General features: G+C 38.6%; 1 protein-coding gene across 1 annotated transcript in view; it reads right to left on the bottom strand.

Moving 5' to 3' along the window:
* Positions 1-21876, bottom strand: part of Tnks (tankyrase) — a 151025-nt gene that overhangs the window by 88823 nt on the left and 40326 nt on the right. The window contains exon 3 of the mRNA XM_038326814.2: positions 11045-11140. Within this exon, the coding sequence (XP_038182742.1) occupies positions 11045-11140 (96 nt within the window). The remainder of the gene's footprint in view (positions 1-11044; positions 11141-21876) is intronic.

The raw sequence follows: 21876 nt of genomic DNA, 5'->3' as shown, positions 1-21876 counted from the left end.
TACATGTCTGCAAATGCAGAGACAGGTGCACAACATCTCTCTCTCCTTTCTCTTCTCCCCCCCCCCCCGTGTATGTGTGTGTTCCTGTGCCTACAAAACATAACTGGTAAATCTTACTAAATTATGAAATTGATTTTCTCAACTTGATTGGATTTGGAATTAGCTAGGAGATGCACCTCTGGGCATGTTGGTGAGGGCATTTCACAGAGATTTAACTGGGGAGGGATGAACCCTCCTGGACCTAAATCCAGGCTGCATAAAAGAAAGGGGAGGAGTGAGTGATCATTAGAATTAGTCTCTTTCTGTTTTCCTGACTCACACAGAATGTGACTGCCTCCTCACACTCTTATGGTCTTTGCCTTGTTTTGTCATAAAAAACTACTACACTGTTAGAATAAATCTGTTCGAGTCAATCAATAAATATTCATCTGACCGATCATTCATTTTACAGGTATTTATTTAGAGTGCTGAGATCATAACAACAAGCAAAGAGAATTCCACTTCTCAAGAATCTAATACTAGGAGGGATGAGAATCAGCAATAAATAAATAAATGATTTCATTGCATACATGAACAGTGGGTGATGGAAAGAGTAATGAGCTGTGGCATGCATAAACATTTCCTTTATATCAACTACTGCCTCTTTAACCATTTAACCTCCACCTCTTTGAGACATAAACCTGTTACCTATGATAAGATCTCTTAACAGAAGGGGTTATAAGTTAAGAGTACCATGCCCGGGTGTAAATGAGTCAGCCGTCTACTAGCAGCTGACACTCTCCTCACTGTTACCTAGAGCAGGCTGAGAGGTGGTTATGACACGGTGTTACCACAACTATCCCTGGACACATTTGACACAGAAGTCGGGATTGCTTTAAGGTGGCTTGGTTTTCAGGGCAACATAGACTTTTACATCATACTCTACTCCAGATTCCTCGCCTCTGGGTACCACTACACAGGCAATGCTGGGACTGTGTACAGCAAGGCTGTGGCAAAGCAGGAAAGATGGTATTCTGCAAAAGTTCCACTAGCAAACTCTCCAACAGTGAGCTACTTACTTTAATTAGAGTTTAATTATATTCGTATGTAATTAACAATGCTTCCTCAATCCTAAGTGATCTTTCCTATAATTTCACCATTCAATAACATCAATTTGTTTAATGACAAAACTTCATGTCATATTTTCAGTGACTTTTAAAAGTCTTTGAAAATTCTTCAAAATTAAGAAAATGTTTGCTGTTGAGCTATTCCAAAACTGAAAGCTGAGCCAAAGAGTAAATGGATCAAAGAACAGCATAGGGAAGATACTATGTGGCTGTGCCCCCAACACTGTAGCTAAACTGATAAAACATTAGGCTATTGACAACGTTTGTTTTCCATCACAATAAGTCATGCAAAAAAAAAAAATCAGAATTTACGTTTATTTCACTTCAAAAGCTAAAACATTCAATAGTCCTATTCTCTATACTACCTGACCAGTGTTCATTATGATCCAGTATTAACTCCTTGTATTTCACAGTTGCTTACATCTTGCATTCTAATTGGGGAAACAGATTTAGAAAATCGAGAATATCACAAAAATCATGCTGTTTATTCAGTTTACATAAAGCTTAAATACTCAGTGTCAAGAGTAAACAAGTAGAATGACTGGTTCAAAATACTTTCAGGGGACTAGAGAGATGGCTCAACCATTAGGAACACTAACTTTCTTTTAGACAACCTATGGTTGGTTACGAGAACCCATGCTAGGTGCCTCACAACCGCCTGTAATACCAATTCAAGGGGTCCAACATCTTCCTCCTGCCTCTTCTTGAGAACTGGCATGCTTATGGCATATGCTCACACAAGCATGCACACATACAAATAAATAAAGATGATCTAGATAAATAGGAAGGGTAAGGGTGCATAGATCTGGGAGAATTGATGGGGAAGAGTTAGGGTAATATGATCGTAATAGACTGAAATAAAATTCTCAATGAAGACAATATTTACCTAAAAAATAACACGAATAGTCAATTGCACACCGAAAATCAGAATGATGTAGATATACGGACAATGTCAAAGAAGATGCAAAAGTATTTTCTATTTATGTTTGGTGAGTGTTTTGACTATATGTATGTATGTTTTGTGAAAGCCAGAAATGGGTATCAGATACCCTGAAACTGGATTTACAGATGGTTGTGAACTATCAAATATAAAAGGGTGCAGAGAGCTGAACCTATGTCCTCTGAAAGAGCAGGAGCTAGAGTGGCTTAACCACGAAGTCCACCCTTCTAGTCCTATATATAAATAAATAAATAAATAAATAAATGAATAAATAAATGTTTTTGAAAATGAAGTAATTATTTTAGATCTCTAGGGAAGGAGTAAATATTATTTTTCCTATAACTATCACTGAACATACCTAGAAACTTACATCAGACACATCAACAAAAAATAAGAGAACTTTAAAAAGGTAGACAGAAGCTCAACCTACTAGGGACTTCAGTATAAAGATGACATGGCATGAAGTTCCCATCCAGTCCCAACGCTGATACTAAAGAGCTGCAGCCTGGAAATGTCAACTGCCATAGCTAAAATGACCCCTAAGTCTTTCTAAAGAAAGAATTAAGAGAAGCAGGAATAAGCTATCAAGACAGCCAACTCTGCCACTGACCTTGGGGAAATCTAAATACAACAATTAAAAAAATTGGCAGAACAGATGATAAAATACTACACAATTACTTTTATGTGAAAGAAATTAATTTAATATATGATATTGCAGGTTGTTGTGCTTTAAAAACATGATATTTGCATGATATTTATCTACCTACTCAACTCAGTTCAGTTAAGTAGAATTTAGAGTGAAGAAAATGATCAGAGATGGTCTTGACATAATGAAATAGGGCCAATTCACCAAGAAACACAGTATCTTAATGCGCATGTACCAGACAACGAAGCTATGGCACATTTGAAGTAAACACCGACTGAACTTAGAAGGAGGGACGAATTTACAACTTCATTTGCAACTTCATTTACAACTTCAGTTAAAATTTTACTACCATTCTTTTAATTGATTAAACTAGAGAGAAATCAATCAGGACATTGAACAAACACATTTAGAATACATTTATCAGCCTCATGCTGTTTTATCATATCTACAGAACATACTATGGACCACAAAAGAAACAAAACAAATACAAGAAAAATCCAAAAGAATTAAAAATGAAACAGTATTTCCCAGAACTGAACTCTGTAAAAGCAACATGAAAACAGAACAGTTTTTAATATCCAAACAATATTATAAGTAGTCCACGGTTACGGAGTTACACTGAATAAACATAAAAATCAAACATTTACAGGACACACACAGTAAGAGGAAGGTTTAGATGAAACTTCTAACATGAGGAATGCTAACGGAGAGCCACACCTGGTCAATTTTCAACATTCTTATTCCAACATCCAAGAAAAGCCTACTGGTTCAATATAAAAAGCAAGCAAGAAAAACAGTCAAAACAAGAAAACACTTAAAACTAGTAGTTCTTTAAAGATATCAAAGAAATTTACAAAGTTAAAGAAAACACAAATACAGACAGCAATAAGAAACAGAGACTATCATTTCTGACTCTGTAAAGCCAGCAGCCTAAAGACAGATGAAAACACTCGAGCACAATATAAACAAATGTGGAACGTTTACTCAGATAAAATTCAGCAATTCACTGGAAAATATAAGTACCAGGAGTCCCACAAGAAAAGACACCTAACCCACTGTCCTATCTACATTAATCAATTAAGACAACAAGCACCAGGCCCAATGGTTAGAGGTTCATTTAACAAAAAGGGGGTGGGGGATTTTAAAAAGCATATTTCACAATCTCCTTAAAAGTAAAATTTTAAAAAAGCCAGTGAATGCTTTCTTTTCATCTTGCTTTTTTTTTGGGGGGGGGGGGGGTGAGGCAGGGTTTCTCTGTTTTTAGAGCCTAGCCTGGAACTAGCTCTTATAGAACTCACAGAGATCCCACCTGCACTCTGCTCCCAAGTGCTGAGATTAGAAGGCATGTGCTGCCAATGCCTGGTACTGTTTCCACCTTCTAGCCGTTCTCCGACTGCAGCACACACAGGAGCTGAGACACAGCGAACGTCCGTTGGCGCAGTGTTCTACATACTGACTGACTACATCAAGTATCCACCTGTGCACTTGTGCAGTTTCACACAGCCTGACCACTAGGGAGGTGGAAAGAGGGGTGGTCTCTGTCTGTACCACTTGCTACTTTGTAAACGATCTGTAATTGTATCAGATATCAAAATTTCAAAGACTAGGTAGTAATCTTATAACAGCAAAATATTAATAAATTCTAGTATCACTTATACCACATAAACAAATCTGAGACTGGGGGATATAGTAAATCACTTGCCTAGCAATATTAGGCTCTGGATTCTAGTGTCCAATACCAGAACGCCCCTCACAAAGCAAAATTACTATAATAAAATTTCAAAGAAACATTTAAAATACCAATTTGGTGAAGTGCTAATGCTAAAATTCCACAGAACTGCTAGTTTAGTAGCAAAAATCACAGCTGCACTCAAAGTACACCTAACTCAGAGGACACACAAATTATGGGGGCTTCACAAATACCATTATTGATGAGCGGAGCTCTTGCCAGGTTTACTTTATGCTTTTAGGCTGAGGGTAGAGAACATGGTGGCCATGTTTCTCTTTGGCCTCCATAGGCACCAAACACACATGTGGTACAAAGACATGCATGCAAGCAAAGCATACATACAAAATAAGGATTTTTTTAAAAAGTTTAAGATTATATCAATTAATGATTAATGACTACCTTATCTGTCATTACTGTTTGTTCAGTTACCAATAGTCAGATCCTGGACATACGGACATATATTTTTAATCTAATCACTTAATAATAGATTTTAAGTCCAGAGTTCAATCTTTCATCTTATTAGAACAAGTAAATAAAGGTCATGGAACATGATTTCAGCTCTCAACAAATCCATGAAGAAACATGATTAGCTAATGATTAGCTAATGGAACTGGGGACATGATAATGAGACATCCAAACAGATACCAATGAGCAACAAAGTTCTAGAGCCATGCTTCTTACTTCAGACTCAGAAAAGAGTTCATGTATCTGAGGGACAGCAAGCAACCAACTGTAGTGAAAATGCAGATCAGAATAAAAGACGAAAATATGCAAGAGAGAAGCAAGATCGTGACAGGACACAGTTGAAGAATTTGGATTTTATCCAGGAGTAATGGACTATGTTGAAGAAGGATCTGAACAGGATATTGATTTATGCTTTAAAATAGACTTCTCCATGAACTATAGGCTCAATATCCATTGCTTTACAGCTAATATCCACTTATGAGTGAGTATATCATGTTCATCTTTCTGGATCTGGGTTACCCCACTCAAGATGGTTTTTTCTAGTTACATCCATTTGCATGTAAATTTCAAGACGACATTTTTTTTTTTTTTTTTTTTTTACTGCCTGAATACTACTCCAATGTGTAAATGGCAACAGGTGAACCCTAAGAAAAACATACACAGATCCACCTGGAAGGAGAAATAGACAAGACTTGCCTGACAAAATTGGGAGCATGGGGGTGGGGGAGAAGGGGAGGATGGAAGGGGAAAAGGGAGGAAGAAAGGGAGAGGGAGGAGAACGTGAGGGAACAGGAAAGTAGAAATGGAGAAAGGACAGAGATGAGAGCAAGGAAAGAGATATTTTGATTGAGGAAGCCATTATGGGGCGAGCTAAGGAACCTAACACTGAGAGAAATTCCCAGGAATCAACAAAGATGACCCCAGCTAAGACCCTAGGCATAGAGGAGAGGATGCGCGAACTGGCCTTGTCCGGTAGTCAGACTGATGAATATCTTAAATGTCACTATAGAAACTTTCATCCAGCAACTGAATGGAAACAGGCAGAGACCCGCAGAGGAGCACTGGGCTGAGCTCCCAAAGTATAGTTGAAGAGAGGGAGGAGTGATAATATGAGCAGATGAGGTCAAGACCATGATGAGGACACCCACTGAAACAGTTTGTCTGAACTAATGGGAGCTTACCAACTCCAGTTGGACTGGGAAGGAACCAGCATAGGAGCAAACTAGTCCCTCTGAAGGTCTCTCTTGTAATGGCTAAGGCAGATTGCGGCACCACTAGGCACTAGGATTTATCCCTATTGCTTATACTGGCTTTTAGGAACCTATTTTCTTTGGATTGATACCTTGCTCAGCCTAGATACAGTAGGGAGGGCCTTGGACCTTCCCCAAAGCATGTGCCTTACCCTCTCTAAGGAGTGGATACGGGAAGGTGGAAGGGATTGGGAGGAGGAGGGGAGGGAGGGAGAACTGGGATGGTTATGTAAAAATGAAAGATAGTTTGTTTTCTTTTAAAAAAAAATAAAATAAGTCAAGCAGTGGTGGCACACGCCTTTAATCCCAGCACCTCGGGAGACAGAGGCAGGCGGATCTCTGTGAGTTCGATGACAGTCTGATTGCAGAGCAAGTTCCAGGACAGGCTCTGAAAGCTCAGAGAAACCCTGTCTTGAACCCCCCCCCCCCCAAAAAAAAAGCTACTTCAGCTAGTGAAAAAGAACTGAGATCAGAGACACATGAAGTGGCCAAGGCTTGATGAAGATTTGGACCCTAAGGCATATGTGGTGGCAAACAACTGGCTCAGCCATCTCAAGCACAGTATTTTTTATTACCAAGAGGGTGAATGAAAAGTGTTAAGAATGAGAAACTTTTACTTGAGTGAAACCGAGTGATCAAAGCTAAGCAGGCCAGATCATGAAAGTCCTTACCTGAAAAGCAGTGGAGTAAGATTCCACACAGATTTTGCTGATTTAGCAAGCCAGGCACACCCAGAGTCCTCACACGACTGAGAGATGAGATATGAGCCCTAGTTGAGCGCTCAGCATCCTAGGGGCCTGCCCAGTAACCACAGACCTGTTTACAACTTTACAAGGACAATGAATTCAGGTTAGTTTCTTTGTAGTTTTGGTTTTGTTTGTTTTGGCTTTGGAGAAAGGGTATTTACTCTGTAGCACTGAGAATCTGGTAGCTCACGGACCTCAAACTCCGCTCTTCTGCCTCAGTCTCCCAAGTGCTGGGGTTACATGCATGAGCAAAGTTTATTTGTTTTCAGGCACCTTTGTGCAAAATACCGTTCTCCTATTTTGTTTCCCAAAACCACTAGGAAGCTGCTAGGACCAATAACCAGGCCAATCCTTTACAAAAGAAACTTACACACTCCATATTTTACATATCATTGATCCTGCAAAGATAACAATCCTTAGGCCATCTATCCTTCCCTAAACTGTCAATCTTAATCAGTTTCACCTCTGCCTAATTCAGTGTCCCACTGATACCCTCCATCCTTTGTATTGTGCCCCAGAGATTTCATTTTACATGGGAGACAAATATTCTCCTTATTCCTGTTAAGAAACAATTCCTTTCAACACACATTAGGCATTTCTATAATTAAACCAGTGTAACATACCCAAACCTTCACATCCCTCACGTAAGACAGAAGCGCCTGTTTCTATGTGCTAAGCCTGAATATGGTAAAGAAGCACAATTTTGGTGAAATTTATGATCTCAAAGTCACAAAGATGGATGAAAGCTAAAAACAGAGTAGTGCCTTCCTATAAGTCGCAAAGCCCTGGGCACAGGTGAAGGTAGTTCAAGACTAAAGCTGGGTGGTGTGGCACATGCCTTTAATCCCAGCATGGGGGGGGGGGTAAAGTGGGGAGACAGAGACAGGTGGATCTGTGAGTCTGAGGCCAGATTGATCTACAAAGCGAGTTCCAGGGACAGGCTCCAAAGCTACAGAGGAAAGGCTGCCTCTCAAAAAACAAACCAACCAACAAAAATAAACTACAAGGCTAAATACCAAGTTCAGTGCCAACCTGGGGTATATAAGACTTCTCTTAAAAAAAAAACAAACAAAAACAAAAACAAACGAAACAAAATAAACTCAAGGCTAAACACCAAGTAGTGCCAACCTGGGATATCTAAGACTTTCTCTTAAAAAAAAAGTAGAAAAGAGAAAAGAAAATTAAAGGCTAAAAAATAATCTATCCAATGTTAAATATTGAGGGAATTCACGCAAATATAATATATATTCATGGAGAAAAATTACAGATAAAAGCTGATGTTAAGACTACTTATAGACTTCCTGAAATTATCCATGCCACTAAATCAAATATTGTATATTATAAATATTAACCACTGGCAAAATACTAACATGTAATTGTACATATTTTATTTACTACTACTAACATATGTTGCTGTATACTAATAGAAGAAAGGATATATACAAAAATACATGAATGTCATCTCTAAGAAAAAATTGTGATCTTTCTTTTTTGTGTTTTATTTTCCTGTAATTCCAAACATTTTTATACACAGGAAAAAGTCCAAAATACATTACTTTTAAAAATCATAATCATAACACACAAATATCTTGTTCAATAAAATTTACATAAGGTTTGACATGTTCTAAAAAAAACAACAAAATAAACAAACCTATGCTGGTTCAAGTCCTCCAGGTGATCACCCATGAACGCGGGTAATTAACAAAAGCCAAAACCCTCAAGACTTCTATAAAACTAACCACCCGCTCAAGTGGTTCCTCCAATAGTAGAACAGTCGCTCCAATAGGCATCTCTTTCAAATGCCTAATAGCACTATCCAAAATAAAGTTATATGGTAGATGCCAACTGCCATACTGATAGTATATATTTGCTTTGACAGCAGTCTTATGCATAAAACAAAATCAAACACAGATTTTTTAATGTTCTATATAAAGAGATTTACTCTGTTAATTTGCTTTAAGGTATTCCTGCATATTGTTTGGTTAATGCACTAAGCTCATAACATAAACAATAAGACTACAGGAAGATACTCAGTACCCAAATAACCAGAGCGAATCAAGAAGGAAAAAATCATCCTCAAGTTATGTATGAAGTACGACTCATCTGGAATAAAGATGACCTCACTCAGAGTAAGTCTGGCTCCTCCGAGATCTTCAAGAGTCCTGCCCCCTCCTGGGGGAAGGTGTGTTAGGGACTGAACTGGGGTTTTACATGTGCTAGACAAGACTGGGCTGTGCCCTGAGCCTAGCTCCCTTTGGAAAATCAATGCTTAGTCTTTTTAATTTAGCTTTGGAAATAATATTTTCATCATAATTTCACCAGAAAGAAGTCCTTAGTAACAAGTCCGTATTGGCAGAAAAACATTCTGAAACAGCTCAGGAGTATTCCCTTGATGTATGCTATATAGCATAAATGTGTAAGCAGAATAGTTTAATAGACCCAAGAAAACTACTGTCCTAGACTTTTAGTTTTAAGCCATAGCTGAAAGAAAAGTTGTCTCAGAAATATCTTTAAAGGTGAACAGTATCAGTAGTGGTCGGCAATAGTATAGTAGTTTCTGTAACTGAGAAAACTGTAGATTCTCCCCATCTAAGTAAAGTGCAGTGCTAGACAGCTTCCAAATCAGTGTAGATGTGGGCTGGTCTGTCCTCTGGGGCTCCAGTCTCTGCAAGCGAGGATGCCGAAGCTCTACACTAAAAACGATCTTCTCTAACCTGCATTGCAAATAGGAGATGGCTTCTTCTTATGGTGAAGGGCTTATACCTAAACTTGTCTTTGCAGAGAGTAGAAGTAGACCTAAGGCGATGTGCATCAAATGCACCTAGCAAACGGCCAGCAGACAGAGAACTGGAGAAGAGGAAAGGTCAGGGGGAGGACACTCACAAATAGTCTTGCTCGGCACTTGTCACATTCTGTAGCAGCTACACTGAGTGGAGCTCTTTCGAGCTGTATTTCTCTTCTGATCAGAGACCACTAAAGATGCTCTATTATTAAGCATGGCTTTTTAATAAGAGGCTGAAGGTTTCAGGAACTGGGCAGGCCTGAGACAAATCAGACAGGCCCGATTCCATCATTTAAAAGCATGTATTTGTATTTAACTCTGTCTACACTGATTTAAACAGCTTTATTCCTCTAGTGTATGTTATCCTAGAGAAGAAACTCACCTAATCTTTAATTAATTGAAAAAAATCAGATTACTCTGATTCAGCAGTGATTATACTAATTTTACCACAGTGGGAAGTTGTCTTTCCATGCAGAGTAATTAAGCAAAATTCCATATATTTTTAAAGCTTTCTGCACATACATGTCTTCCGTTCATCTCACAATCTCTATTAAAAGTGCACAGCATGGACTGTTAAACTTTAAGCAAGACCACAGATCTCTTCAAACACAGCAAATTAAAAGGTAGTTAAGAGTCACTTACATCCACACAACCTAAAACAATACTTCTAGCACTGCAGTGACAAAGGGGCTCCAGATTACAAAGGTCAGTTAAGTAAAAGAGGGCAAAGGCAGCAAGGTTCAAATGCTGAGAATCAAAACAAAAATAGATCCAATGCAGCACTCGGAGGATGAAGATCAATGAGAGCAGCAGCTCAGGATCTACCTGGTAAACATAATCTTGCAGACCGTGACGAGGGGTGCACTGTACCCCAACATCACCTCTGAGCTGGTACTCGGCACTTGCTTTAATAATACTAATAAGCTCAAATCTGCATTAATGGAAGTAAGAAGATAGTCTATGGTCCCAGTTCAAAAAACTTGGCTGTCGTGGTAAAAAGTGAACAGCTGCCTAAGAGGAGAGCAGGGAGCACTTAAGTATGACGAGAAGGCAGCAGGTTGTCTTTCTGATGCAAACTACTTCTACAGCAACACAAATGCCCTTGTCTGCTCCACAGTGAAGGGCTTCAATACCAGCCGAGAAGAGGAGGTAGAGGAAAACTGTGATGTAAGCCATAAAAACTGACAAAATATGAGGAACGTTATGATTTAATGCTGTGACTCTCAGTACTAGAAGCAGTAAGACTGCTACACAAACATACAACAGCACAATTAATAAGCTAGACAGTCAATGAGGCATTTAGTATTTTCTTAGCTTTATTTTATTCTGTGCAATAAAAATCTCAGGAAATCAAAGAGCCTGCTAGCTCTGTTTTCTTACCTGTGAGGACAGCTTTTGCTGAAGGATCTGCCAGGTCCAGAGCTGATTTCCCATCAGTGTTCCGAATGTTTGGATCAGCTCCGTGCTGCAGCAGCACTGTGCAGGGAAAGCAGAAACAGTATCTTACCTCGGGGATACAGAGATTATTTACTGCTAAGTGTCGCCTCGGCATGGTGTAGGCATAAACATACATTGCACAATTTTTTCTCTTTCAAGAAAAGAAAAAGGAAAGAAAAAGCGGAAAAGCACTGCAGCAAAGAATCCTCTCTAGAGTACAGCGAAGTTGGCAACTTATGGTACAGTATTATCACATGACTTGACATCACAAACATGAAACTAGAAGCTTGCCCTGGACAGTACCGCTCTGCCTCCCGAGGCAGCGGTTTGGGAGCTGTGTGCTTGCTCACTGACTCGCTGTGAGATGTGCGAGCTGAAGCTGCCCTGTCTTTACTACCACTGTGACTGCTTGTTGCTGCTGCTTCACTGCTGAATTTCCTAATGCTTCCTCTCCTCAGAAGAGTTGTAATACTGTGCAGGCTTTTAGTGGTTCACTGCTTTCCTAGGAAACTCACCATAAACACACTGGCTTGCTTCCAGAAGTTTAACTGACACAGTAATGCATGCAACTCCAGCTCTTACAGCCATACAAAAAACCATCCAACTATCTCCTATAAATGACCCTCCATTAAAATATTTAGAAACAGAAATTCAATCACTGAAATGCCTGTAATAAAGCTATTTCATGAAAACCAACTGCAGAGAATCCTTCAGATTCAGAAGCTCTTATGAAAGAATGCCGCTAATAAAACATGGACATGGCACTTGCTATGAGCAATGGAGTAAGAGCAGTGGAGGCTGGAGATGGCTGCCTTGGTATCACCTACCTGATATCTAAACACAGAAACAAAGCGTCCTAGTCAAATACCTGAAATCCAAAGAGGCGAGGAAAGTAAATCTTTCTGAGCACATACCTATCACACAAGGAGAAAATTCCATCTGACCTCGAGATAAACGGGCACGTAAATATAGAGTAAATCACTGCCAGGTTGTGTATACACGGTATAGGTGAAACACAAATGAATCTCATTTTTTATATGTGCAAATATTCCAAAGTCCCAGGGGGGGGGGGGGGGGGGGGGGGGGTGGGATGGGATGAATCTGAACTCTGAAACACTTTGGTCTCAGACATTTCAGATAAGCAATACTTACATAAAATAAAATCTTTAGGGCCTGAAACGGTGGCTCAGTTCTGAAACTTAGCACCACGTAAAAAGTAAAAAGGTGAGCATAGCAGCATTCATGTGTATCACAGAGCTGGGAATCTGGGGACAGAAGGATCCCTGGAACTAACTGGGCACAGTCTAGCAAGAGTCTAGTGAGTCTCACAGTCTAGTGAGAGACCATCTCAAAACACAGTGGAGAGTGTCTGAGGCCTCCACACACACAGGTACTCTCATTATGCAAACACACTCCTAACAGGCAACTACATACAGAAAGAAGTAATTGCAAGTTTCAAAACACACCATTCTGAGTAGCCTGCTTCATCCATCCAAGAGGGATCCCATTGCAGGTACTACCTCCTCACAAGTCACTTCTCATCATCCTGGCACAGCATCACAGGGCTGACGTTCAAGGAACCTTATTTTCCTTAGTAATAGCCTCAAAGGTAACAGTAATGAGGCTGGTGAGTCAAAGATCTCAAAGGCAGGTTAACATGTTTTCTTTAAGTGAGAAGACAAAGTTCTCAACTTAAATGAAGAGAAAAATGTATATTAAGATCTATGGTAAGTCCTTAGTCATCAGAGAAATGCAAATCAAAACAACTCTGAGATTTCATCTTTCACCTATAAGAATGGCCAAGATCAAAAACACTGATGACAATTTATGCTGGAGAGGTTGTGGGGGGAAAAGGGAACACTTCTGCATTGCTGGTGCGAGTGCAAGCTGGTACAGCCCCTTTGGATGTCAGTGTGGCATTTCTTAGAAAACTAGGAAACACCTTCCTCAAGAACTCAGTAATACCACTTTTGGGTATATATCCAAAGAATGCTCAATTGTGCCACAAGGACATGTGCTCAACTATGTTCATAGCAGCATTGTTTGTCAGAGCCAGAACCTGGAAACAACCTAAATGCCCTCAACCAAAGAATGGATAAGAAAAATGTGATACATTTACACAATGGAGTCTACACAGCAGAAAAAAAAAATAACACCTTGAATTTTGCAGGAAAATGGATGGAGCTAGAAAACATTATTTTGAGTGAGGTAACCCAGACACAGAAAGACAATTATCACATGTACTCACTCATAGGTGGTTTTAAACATAAAGCAAAGAAAACCGAACCTACAAATCACAATCCCAGAGAACTTAAAAACAATGAGGACACTAAGAGAGACTGACATAGATCTAGTCTACATGGGAAGTAGAAAGTAGAAAAAGACAAGATTCTCCTGAGTAAATTGGGAGCATGGGGGCTTTGGGGGAGGATTGAAGGGGAGAGAAGAGGCAGGGAGGAGAGCAGAGAAAAATGTAGAGCTCAATAAAAATAAATAAAAAAATAAAAAAATCTATGGTAAGGACAGATCTATCACTGAGACTGTTGAGGAAGGAGGAAAAGAAATCCATGCTAGTTACGCTTGTTGCACCTTGGTAAGGAAACTCTGGAGCATACTTAGAACAACTTTCACTATAATATCATAATTCTATCTTATTTATTAGTCCACCACTGAAAATTCTGTGATGTGTACATGGATTAAACTTCAATATAAATTACTTATACATAGTTTATATGGAAAGTACAGACTTGCCCAAGGCTTCATGCATCCACTATGATTTCTTACCATGGGCCCTGTGTCATTGGTGGGGAGGGCACTTCTGTGAATCATTAATTCTGAACGCAGCAATAAACACCATCATTTTTTCAGATGCTTCTAAGTTGGCTCAAGAGTCAGGAATAAAATAGTAACCCAGATCAAGCTGTTGTACTTCATCACCCTGACGGTTATTATTGGTGGTCAACTTGAATACATCTGGAACTACTAAAACCCAAGCATTGGGCACACCAGATCATCTGGGGTCAGAACACCTACCCTAAATCTGGGCCAACATTTCTGTAGCAGTCTACATAAAGGGCACAGAAAAAGCTTTTACTCTTTGTCTGCTTGCCCTTATCTCCATTGGCAAGTTCATATATACTCCTGCTGAGACATTCCTTCACTGGTATTACAGCCTGCTTCTTTGGGATTATGTTATAGTGAAGACCAGTTGAGATATCCAGTCCTTGTGGACTGAACAATTCTTGGAACTTTCTCTTGAGAGACAGCCATTGTTGGACCAGCTGAACCACAGTCTGTAAGGCCACTCTAGTAAGTCCTCCACACTATATGTAAATTCTTCTAAAGTCTGACTAATCAAAAAAAGAGCCTTTGCAGAAAATTTTTTTAAAGTTCCAAATTGGTCTTTAAGGCATCTCAATCATAAAACAGACTCAAGAATCAAAGAAAGGTGGTAAATACTCTGCTTAGTTGTTGAGTGCTATGTGCCAAAGAAACAAAAAGAACAGCTATCAGAAAACTGACTTTCACGTCTGTATTTGGGAACACCAGATTCTGCTTTAAATGGAGGTGAAGACATTTTTTATTTAGCAGAATATGACAATTACATAATAGGAACTTTGATTCAGCAGTTTTTTATAAGTGGTAGAGGCAAAGTATTGAAAGCCTGACTGCTGCCTGCCAAACACGGAACTAAATATTCAATCCTTCTCACAGTAAGTATCTTAACTATTATAACTTTCCTATTTTGCAAGAGAAGTTGGCAATTTAGTCTCAGTTTTATTCTGGGTTAGGTGGGATTAAAAGTAGCAACTGTTCTGCTTGAAATGAATGGCTTTTATTAAACATTCTGTGGTCCCTCTTAGCTCTTTCTTGGACCCAAAACACAGGCACATCCCTCAGTAGAACAAGTTACAAACAGAAAGACCAGTTGAATTCTTGAATCAACTGCTGCTTAACAAATTCATATTAGAAATATTTAACCATCTCAAGTTTACTAGACATAAATCACAAATTAACTCCATAAAGTTTAGGTGTAAAGGATGTGCAATTAAAAGACCAGGGGGTCTAGATTTGTCTTTCACACTATGAAAGGAGGTAATGAAAGATAAAATGTATGCCTAGAAGCTGAACTTGAAGCCTGACAGTACCCATCTACCTATTAGCTACTTAGAATATTTAAAGCACATTTTAAAACGCAGACCTTTCAGTATTCAAGTTCCTCCAAAAACCTACAGATCAGTCCTATCGGTAACAATGGTAGCTACTCCACTACTGGGTTACCTACCTCAGAGATTCCATCAACCACACATCACAGTCACCTGCACATTAGTGCACACTGCAGCACTTCCCACAGCAGCCGAGTCATAGCCTGAATGGCCTTCAACAAGGGAAATGCAGAAAGGAAATGTGCTTTCCAATACAATGGGGCAGGTTGCGACTATGAAAGTCATGCTGGTGTGTTACACAGTACTCTTGGCAGGGACTTGTGTAGGACTACATTCTATACAGCAAGAATGTTATAAACAAAAGTGAAGGACAATGGCAGCTCTCAGGAATGCCAGATGGTACTTTAGAGGTTGTATTTAAGAGTCAAATCTGATGCCTCAAAATGTACTTTCCAAGTGTGAAACCATCAAAAGTAATTTAACTATTAGCACAAAATGTAATTGGGGTCCATTTTGTATGGTCAATACAAACTCAAGTCTCTCAGAGTATTTGTTTTATGCAAACATAACACAAAAGTAAAATATGAATAATATAGAATATAAATTAATGAGTACCGTGATCACTCATAATTTCCTTTATTTCATTTATTTACTGAGAAATGCCCTCACTATAAAGCCCAGGCCTCAAACTCATGACCCTCCTGCCTTGGCCTTACAAGTTCTTGATAACTCATACTATCTTTAACCAACTGAGATATGATCCAACCTTAAGCCACTACATTTTGACTCTTCCCACATTTTCTACTGATGGACATCAACCTCATCTCCTTTCCAAGAGGGAAGGCTAGAAAAACAACAGCAGCTAACACAATAGATGGTTATAGCTCAGGCAGGACTAAACTCTCAAAAACATTCCACACAAGCTATGACAAAGACATTTGATTTCCCTACCCAGTTTCTATTTATTTAGGAGAATCTATTGATTCAGAAAACATGACTTTAGACATGTTGTCTTGTTTCAACACTACTGAACCTAGGTCCTCTGAGCCATCTTTCCAACCCCAAGGACCAATTTCTTTAAGTTATTTTCTTAATATATTGCAAAGCATCTTTATCCATGGAGCCACTTCACCAGCCTTTGTTTTGATTTTCTAAGCAACAAAACTTTTCATACTTTAGCAAAGTATATACTAAAGAACCAAATGTAAACAAATACTCTTCAACGTTAGAACTCTCATCAACATACATGGGATTTAAGCAATGAGGGTGCTAAGAACGTTGCTCATTTGGTGGAGTGTTTATACCCACCATGCACCATACCCTAGGTTTGATTCCCAGCATTATACAAAACCAAGCATGGTGACTGCATGACTGTAATCCCAGCACCCTGGAGGGAGAAGCAGGAAGATCAGAAGTTCAAGGTCATCCTTGGCTACAGAGTGAGCTCAAGGTCATCCTGAGCTATATAAGATACTGTCTCAAAACACATATAAAACAGATAAGGGACAGAAATGAAGTGGTCTTTCTTTTTTAACTGAAATACATAGTACATCCTTGCTTATTTACAATAATAGTTTCTTCAAACAGAAGTACATATGTAATAGTGTAATATTATATCTAAATATAATTAATACCATTAAAATAATGTATATAAAAACAATTTTTTCCCTTCAAGATACACATTACTTACTATGGCACAAAATTAGTCAAGCTAATAAGACTGCAGTCTCACTATTATGTTAGTTTTTTTAACCATCAAGAATTGATTTACCCACTAATAGAAATATTTATTCTATTTAATTATTTATTACTATTATATTAATGAAATAACTGCTGCTAATGTATATAATAATGTGGCTGGTATTGAATTTAAATTAGACTTAAAGGTAAGCATGTTCAGTTCTGAGGAACGGCCAACTCACTTAGGTGGTAAACAATGAAAATAAAGAGATGTACCTAAAACTAAATGCAACTTCTGTGACCCAGCAGTCACTGAGACAACTCCAATTAGTGGCAATAACGTGAGGAAAAGGGAGACTAGAAGAGGACGCATGGAAGACATTGTTGTATTGTTGTTCTGAAGCCAGTTACTGGTTCAGACAGATAAAAACCATCTTTCCCTATGTCTCATGGGGGCAAAACAGAAGCAGGAAAGCCCAAAACCAACCCCAAATTAGTGACTTATAAATAACACTTCTCCCCCACACACTATGAGGGGCTCGTATCTCTGGATGAGGACAGGGGGATGTATATGAGGACCCCTGAAACTTAAAAGGATCGTTGTAGCTGCTACATGTCAGGATATACCAGAAGAGAAGAGACGCTGAGAAGAATGCTCCTGCCTCCAGAGAGCACAAATACAGACAACCACTAAACACACCTGCTGCAGCTAGGAAAAGAGAGGCCTTCTTAGGCCACCTTAGCTATCGGAGTAAAGAGCTTCCCTGGTCAGGGTTGGGGGTTTTCAAGGTCAAAATTACTTTCTTAATTAAAATGTTATTACTTTATTTCACTGTGTTAACATTTGCACTGTGAGTTATCAAAGTACACAGAGATCATGAATCCTACTCAACTATGTTCATGGAATCAAAGGGACAAGCATTCTTTAACAAAGTTTTTAACGAAGAAAGAAGCAAATTTAGTAATTTTGTTGAATCTTCACCCATAAGTGATGTGGGAATGATTTTTCTGGTTCTGGCAGTCCAGTCAGGAACAAACAGGGGCTTCTGCCAACAATTGGAATGCCAACATGTGCTGGCTAAATTACATAAAACCTGAGAGAGCTTGAAAAGGAATTCTGCTGCAGGGCAATTCTATATTCTGTCATTATGTTTTAAATAAACGCTGATTGGCAGCGAGGCAGGGAGTACAGGTGGACAACAGACAGGAAGTAGAGGCAGGGGCAATGAGAACAGGAGTATTCTGGGAAAGAAGGAACTTCTTCTTGCCAGTCCTGTCTAGACATCGAAGAGAGGAAGATGTGTCCTGTCCCACCGAAAAAAGGTACTGAGCCATGTGGCTAACATAGATAAGAATAATGGGTTAATATAAGTTATAAGAGTTAATAATAAGCCTGAAGCTAAATGGGCAGCAATCAGTTATAACTTATGGAGACCTCTGTGTGATTTTCTTTGGGATTTACCAGTTGTGGGAACTGGGCAGGACGGACGGAAACCCCAACAAGCAGGCCCTCATGTTACAGAATTCTAGACACATACACAAAAAAGTTTAGCCGCATTTCTTTTTCTGGATGGGCTCTGGTAGATGACGCATGCCACAGTTCCTTTAAGAGGTCTTCCCGATTCAGCAGTAGCAAAAAAAGAAAAGAAAAAAGAATAAGAAAAAAAAATCTTATGGTTTCAAACAGCTGCTTCCTGGTCCTTTTTGCCAGCACACAACTCTGGCTCTTTCAGGAGGCTGAGCACTTGAATGGGGTTTGTGGGCAGCATGCTGCAAGTTTACTTGGTGGCAGCATGGGCCAACGTTATCAGAGTTGAGGGGTGGTGAGTGTGGCAGTCTAAGAGGCAGTGAATGGACCTCTGCTATGTTGGACTGGGCAAAGCCAAAAGGCCAAAGCAGCCTTGGTTCCTAGCATTAAAGCATTTTAAGAAGTGTTCCTGGTCAGAAAAGGTTACAGATATACAATATGGACAAAATCAGATGAAAAAGACCTCTAAATGGGTCACAGTGTTGGATAAATATACACAGGCTTGGGAGAGAAGAAAAACAGTACAGTTATAAATGGAATAAATAGTGTAAATAAAGCCACAGAGAGTCTGGATTATATATACTGTGTTTTCCTTTAATTTTTTTTGTTTGTGAAGGAGCTAAGTACAGAGAGACAAATTTCATTGTACAGGCTGCTAGCTAAACCACATATATATTTTAAAGGTAGCTTGACTTCAAAATTTGGGTCTAAGGATTATTGCTTTGGAAAGAGGTTCTTCTTTTGTTTTCACCAGAAGATAATAACCTGTAGATTCCTTCATACTATGTGGTTGATGGACCAAGACCCCCTCGAAAAGTCACCATGAACACCCTAAAAATACTTTTGCCCCAACAAAAAGCAGGAAGCAGTTTGGAGAGAACTACACCCAAAATTCCCTAAAAGATTGTTTTTAAATGTTTGTTTTTTTGTTTACATTTAAAGGGGGATATGCTATAGAGATCAATAGTTTGCATTGGTAGTAGATTTGTGGTCTACTGATACAAATTTTAGGTCAATTTAGTTATATGCATATTTCTGCTCTTGATTAATGTAGCGAGTTTATGCAGTGCATTTAAAATGTAATGTATAAATTAATAAATATAGGTTAATAGAGAGTCATCTATAATAGTCAAGTTTGTAGTCATGTTAGTTAGGTTTCCTAGATGTACAGAGATATATTTCAGTTAGATAATCTTTGACACTTTAAAAAACTTACAGTATATGGCATTTAAAATGTTTTAAGAACCTAGGACTTTTCATGACAGTGAGGACACATCTGCTCCTGGCAGCACCAATCTACTTCAAGAGGATGATGGGCATTGAAGAGGCTCCTCAGTTTGTTAGCCATTTGGGCCAGAAACTGCTCTTGCCTGAACTGTTTGGCTGGACTTGCAGGACCCACAAATGACTGCTGAACTTGCCTAAAAGTGAGACAGTTCTTCAGGGTTCCTGCTTTATGAAGGGTCTGTCAGATCTCTGCAGGGCATAAAAGACAGTGACCTGTCAAGCTGCCAATAGGTAGAACTGTCTTTGAAATTTCCTGCTTCATGGAAATATCTGCTGTATATTTTGGGCTTGTAGGCTAAAGACGGATGCTCCAATGATACAGAAGACTTTGGGTGGCTGTTTGGGCAGCAAGATGTCTCTGTCAATTCAAGAGTTTTGGAAGTTGCTTACAATGCACTTCCTGTTAACTTAGGTAATATTATATCCTTCTGGGGTCTTGATACAGTTGAAGAACAGATAGTAATAATTATAGTTTTCCTTAGTTATGATAAAAGATAAAGTAGATATAAATATTGTAACTGTAATTCTTGTTTGACACCTGTTTTTGTTATATGTAATTTTACTTTAAAATGTTCCTTTTTATTTGATCAGGAAATGGGGAAATTGTGTGGGAAGTCCTTCTGTTTATGTGTTGCTTCTATTGGTTAATGAATAAAGCTATTTCAGCCAGTGGCTTAGCAGAATAGGCAATGGTGGGAGTTCCAAGCAGACAGAGGATAGAGAGAGTAGAGGAGGAGTCAATGAAGAAGCCATGTAGCTGTTGCTGGAGATAGACGCCTCTGCTGGAGTCTGCTGAAACTCTGCCAGTAGGCTGCGACCTTGTAGTGATGCACAGATTAATAGAAATAGGTTAATTTAATATATTAGAGCTAGCCAGAAATACGCTTAAGCTATTGGTCAAACAGTATTGAAATTAATACAGATCTCTGTGCAATTATTTCAGGTCTGGGCAGCCAGGAACGAACAAGCGGCTTCTGCTAACACATAAGTACATATTTTTCAATATTTTCTGAAGAAAAAATACAACGGTAGATATAAAGTACTTCTGCAAATCAATGCATAATGGTTGTTTTAAAGAAAGAAGCATGCTTGTTTTTTTTTTTTTTTTGTTTAAAAAAACACAATTAGGGTGAGACTAGAAGCCTGAACTTTTGTCAAAGCACCATTTTCACTAAAAGGGTAACACACATAAAACTATGTGTTCAGACTTGTGTATTAGGAAGGCACACATTTCATTGCTAGTAACAAAATACAAGCCATTAAGAAAAAACCTAGAATTTTGTGACATTTACTTCTTTGAATGTCAACATCTACATTCATATTTATCCTGCTGACAATAGTATAAAAATAGCAAATATACTTTATTTAATACAAAGGATATAATAGTCTGCAAAAGTACACCATAATGGTGCACAATAAAAAATTCCTTGATATAGCTTCCGATTTTACACTGCAATTGACCATTAGCAAACTATCACTGGTGTTTTTGAGAAGGCTCAGAAGAACTAAGCATTTGTTGCTCTTGCAGAGGACAGTTGGTACAGTCCCAGAACAATCATCTAGTAACTACCGTCCCAGGGTATCAGGCACACTCTTCTGAACTCCATGAGCACCAGGCGTATACATTGTGTGTCTCATATACATAAAATAAACATTTTAAAAAGTTTTATAGGAGAGGAGAGGGGGGGCGGAGAGAAACTACCACTGTCAGGCTGGAAAAAAGATATCAAAAATTTCATAGAGTGGTGAAAACGTTCATTATGAACATAGTGGTAGTTCCAAAGGGGAAAAATGTTGTCAATGAGAAAAAAAAAAGTAAATGAAACAAAATGAATATTGTAAAGTACTAACTGAATGTTGTATATATATAATATATATATATATATATATATATATATATGCTATATAATATATATATCCAATAAGCTAAACCTTCTGAGGGTTTAACTAGATTAGAAACAGTTGATGATAAAATTTTTGAAATGAAAAATAGATCAATGGGTATTTCCACCAACAGAACAGGGGAAAGAAGAAATTAAGCACACCAGACATGGATGGAATCATATTGTCAACTGTCTGATAAGTAAAACCAAACCAAACACAAGACCATACTT

Source organism: Arvicola amphibius, chromosome 4 (genome assembly GCF_903992535.2).
Source record: "Arvicola amphibius chromosome 4, mArvAmp1.2, whole genome shotgun sequence".
Classification (NCBI taxonomy): Eukaryota; Metazoa; Chordata; class Mammalia; order Rodentia; family Cricetidae; genus Arvicola; species Arvicola amphibius.
The sequence above is the reverse complement of the archived record's forward strand: the minus strand, read 5'-3'. Positions and strand labels throughout refer to the sequence as shown.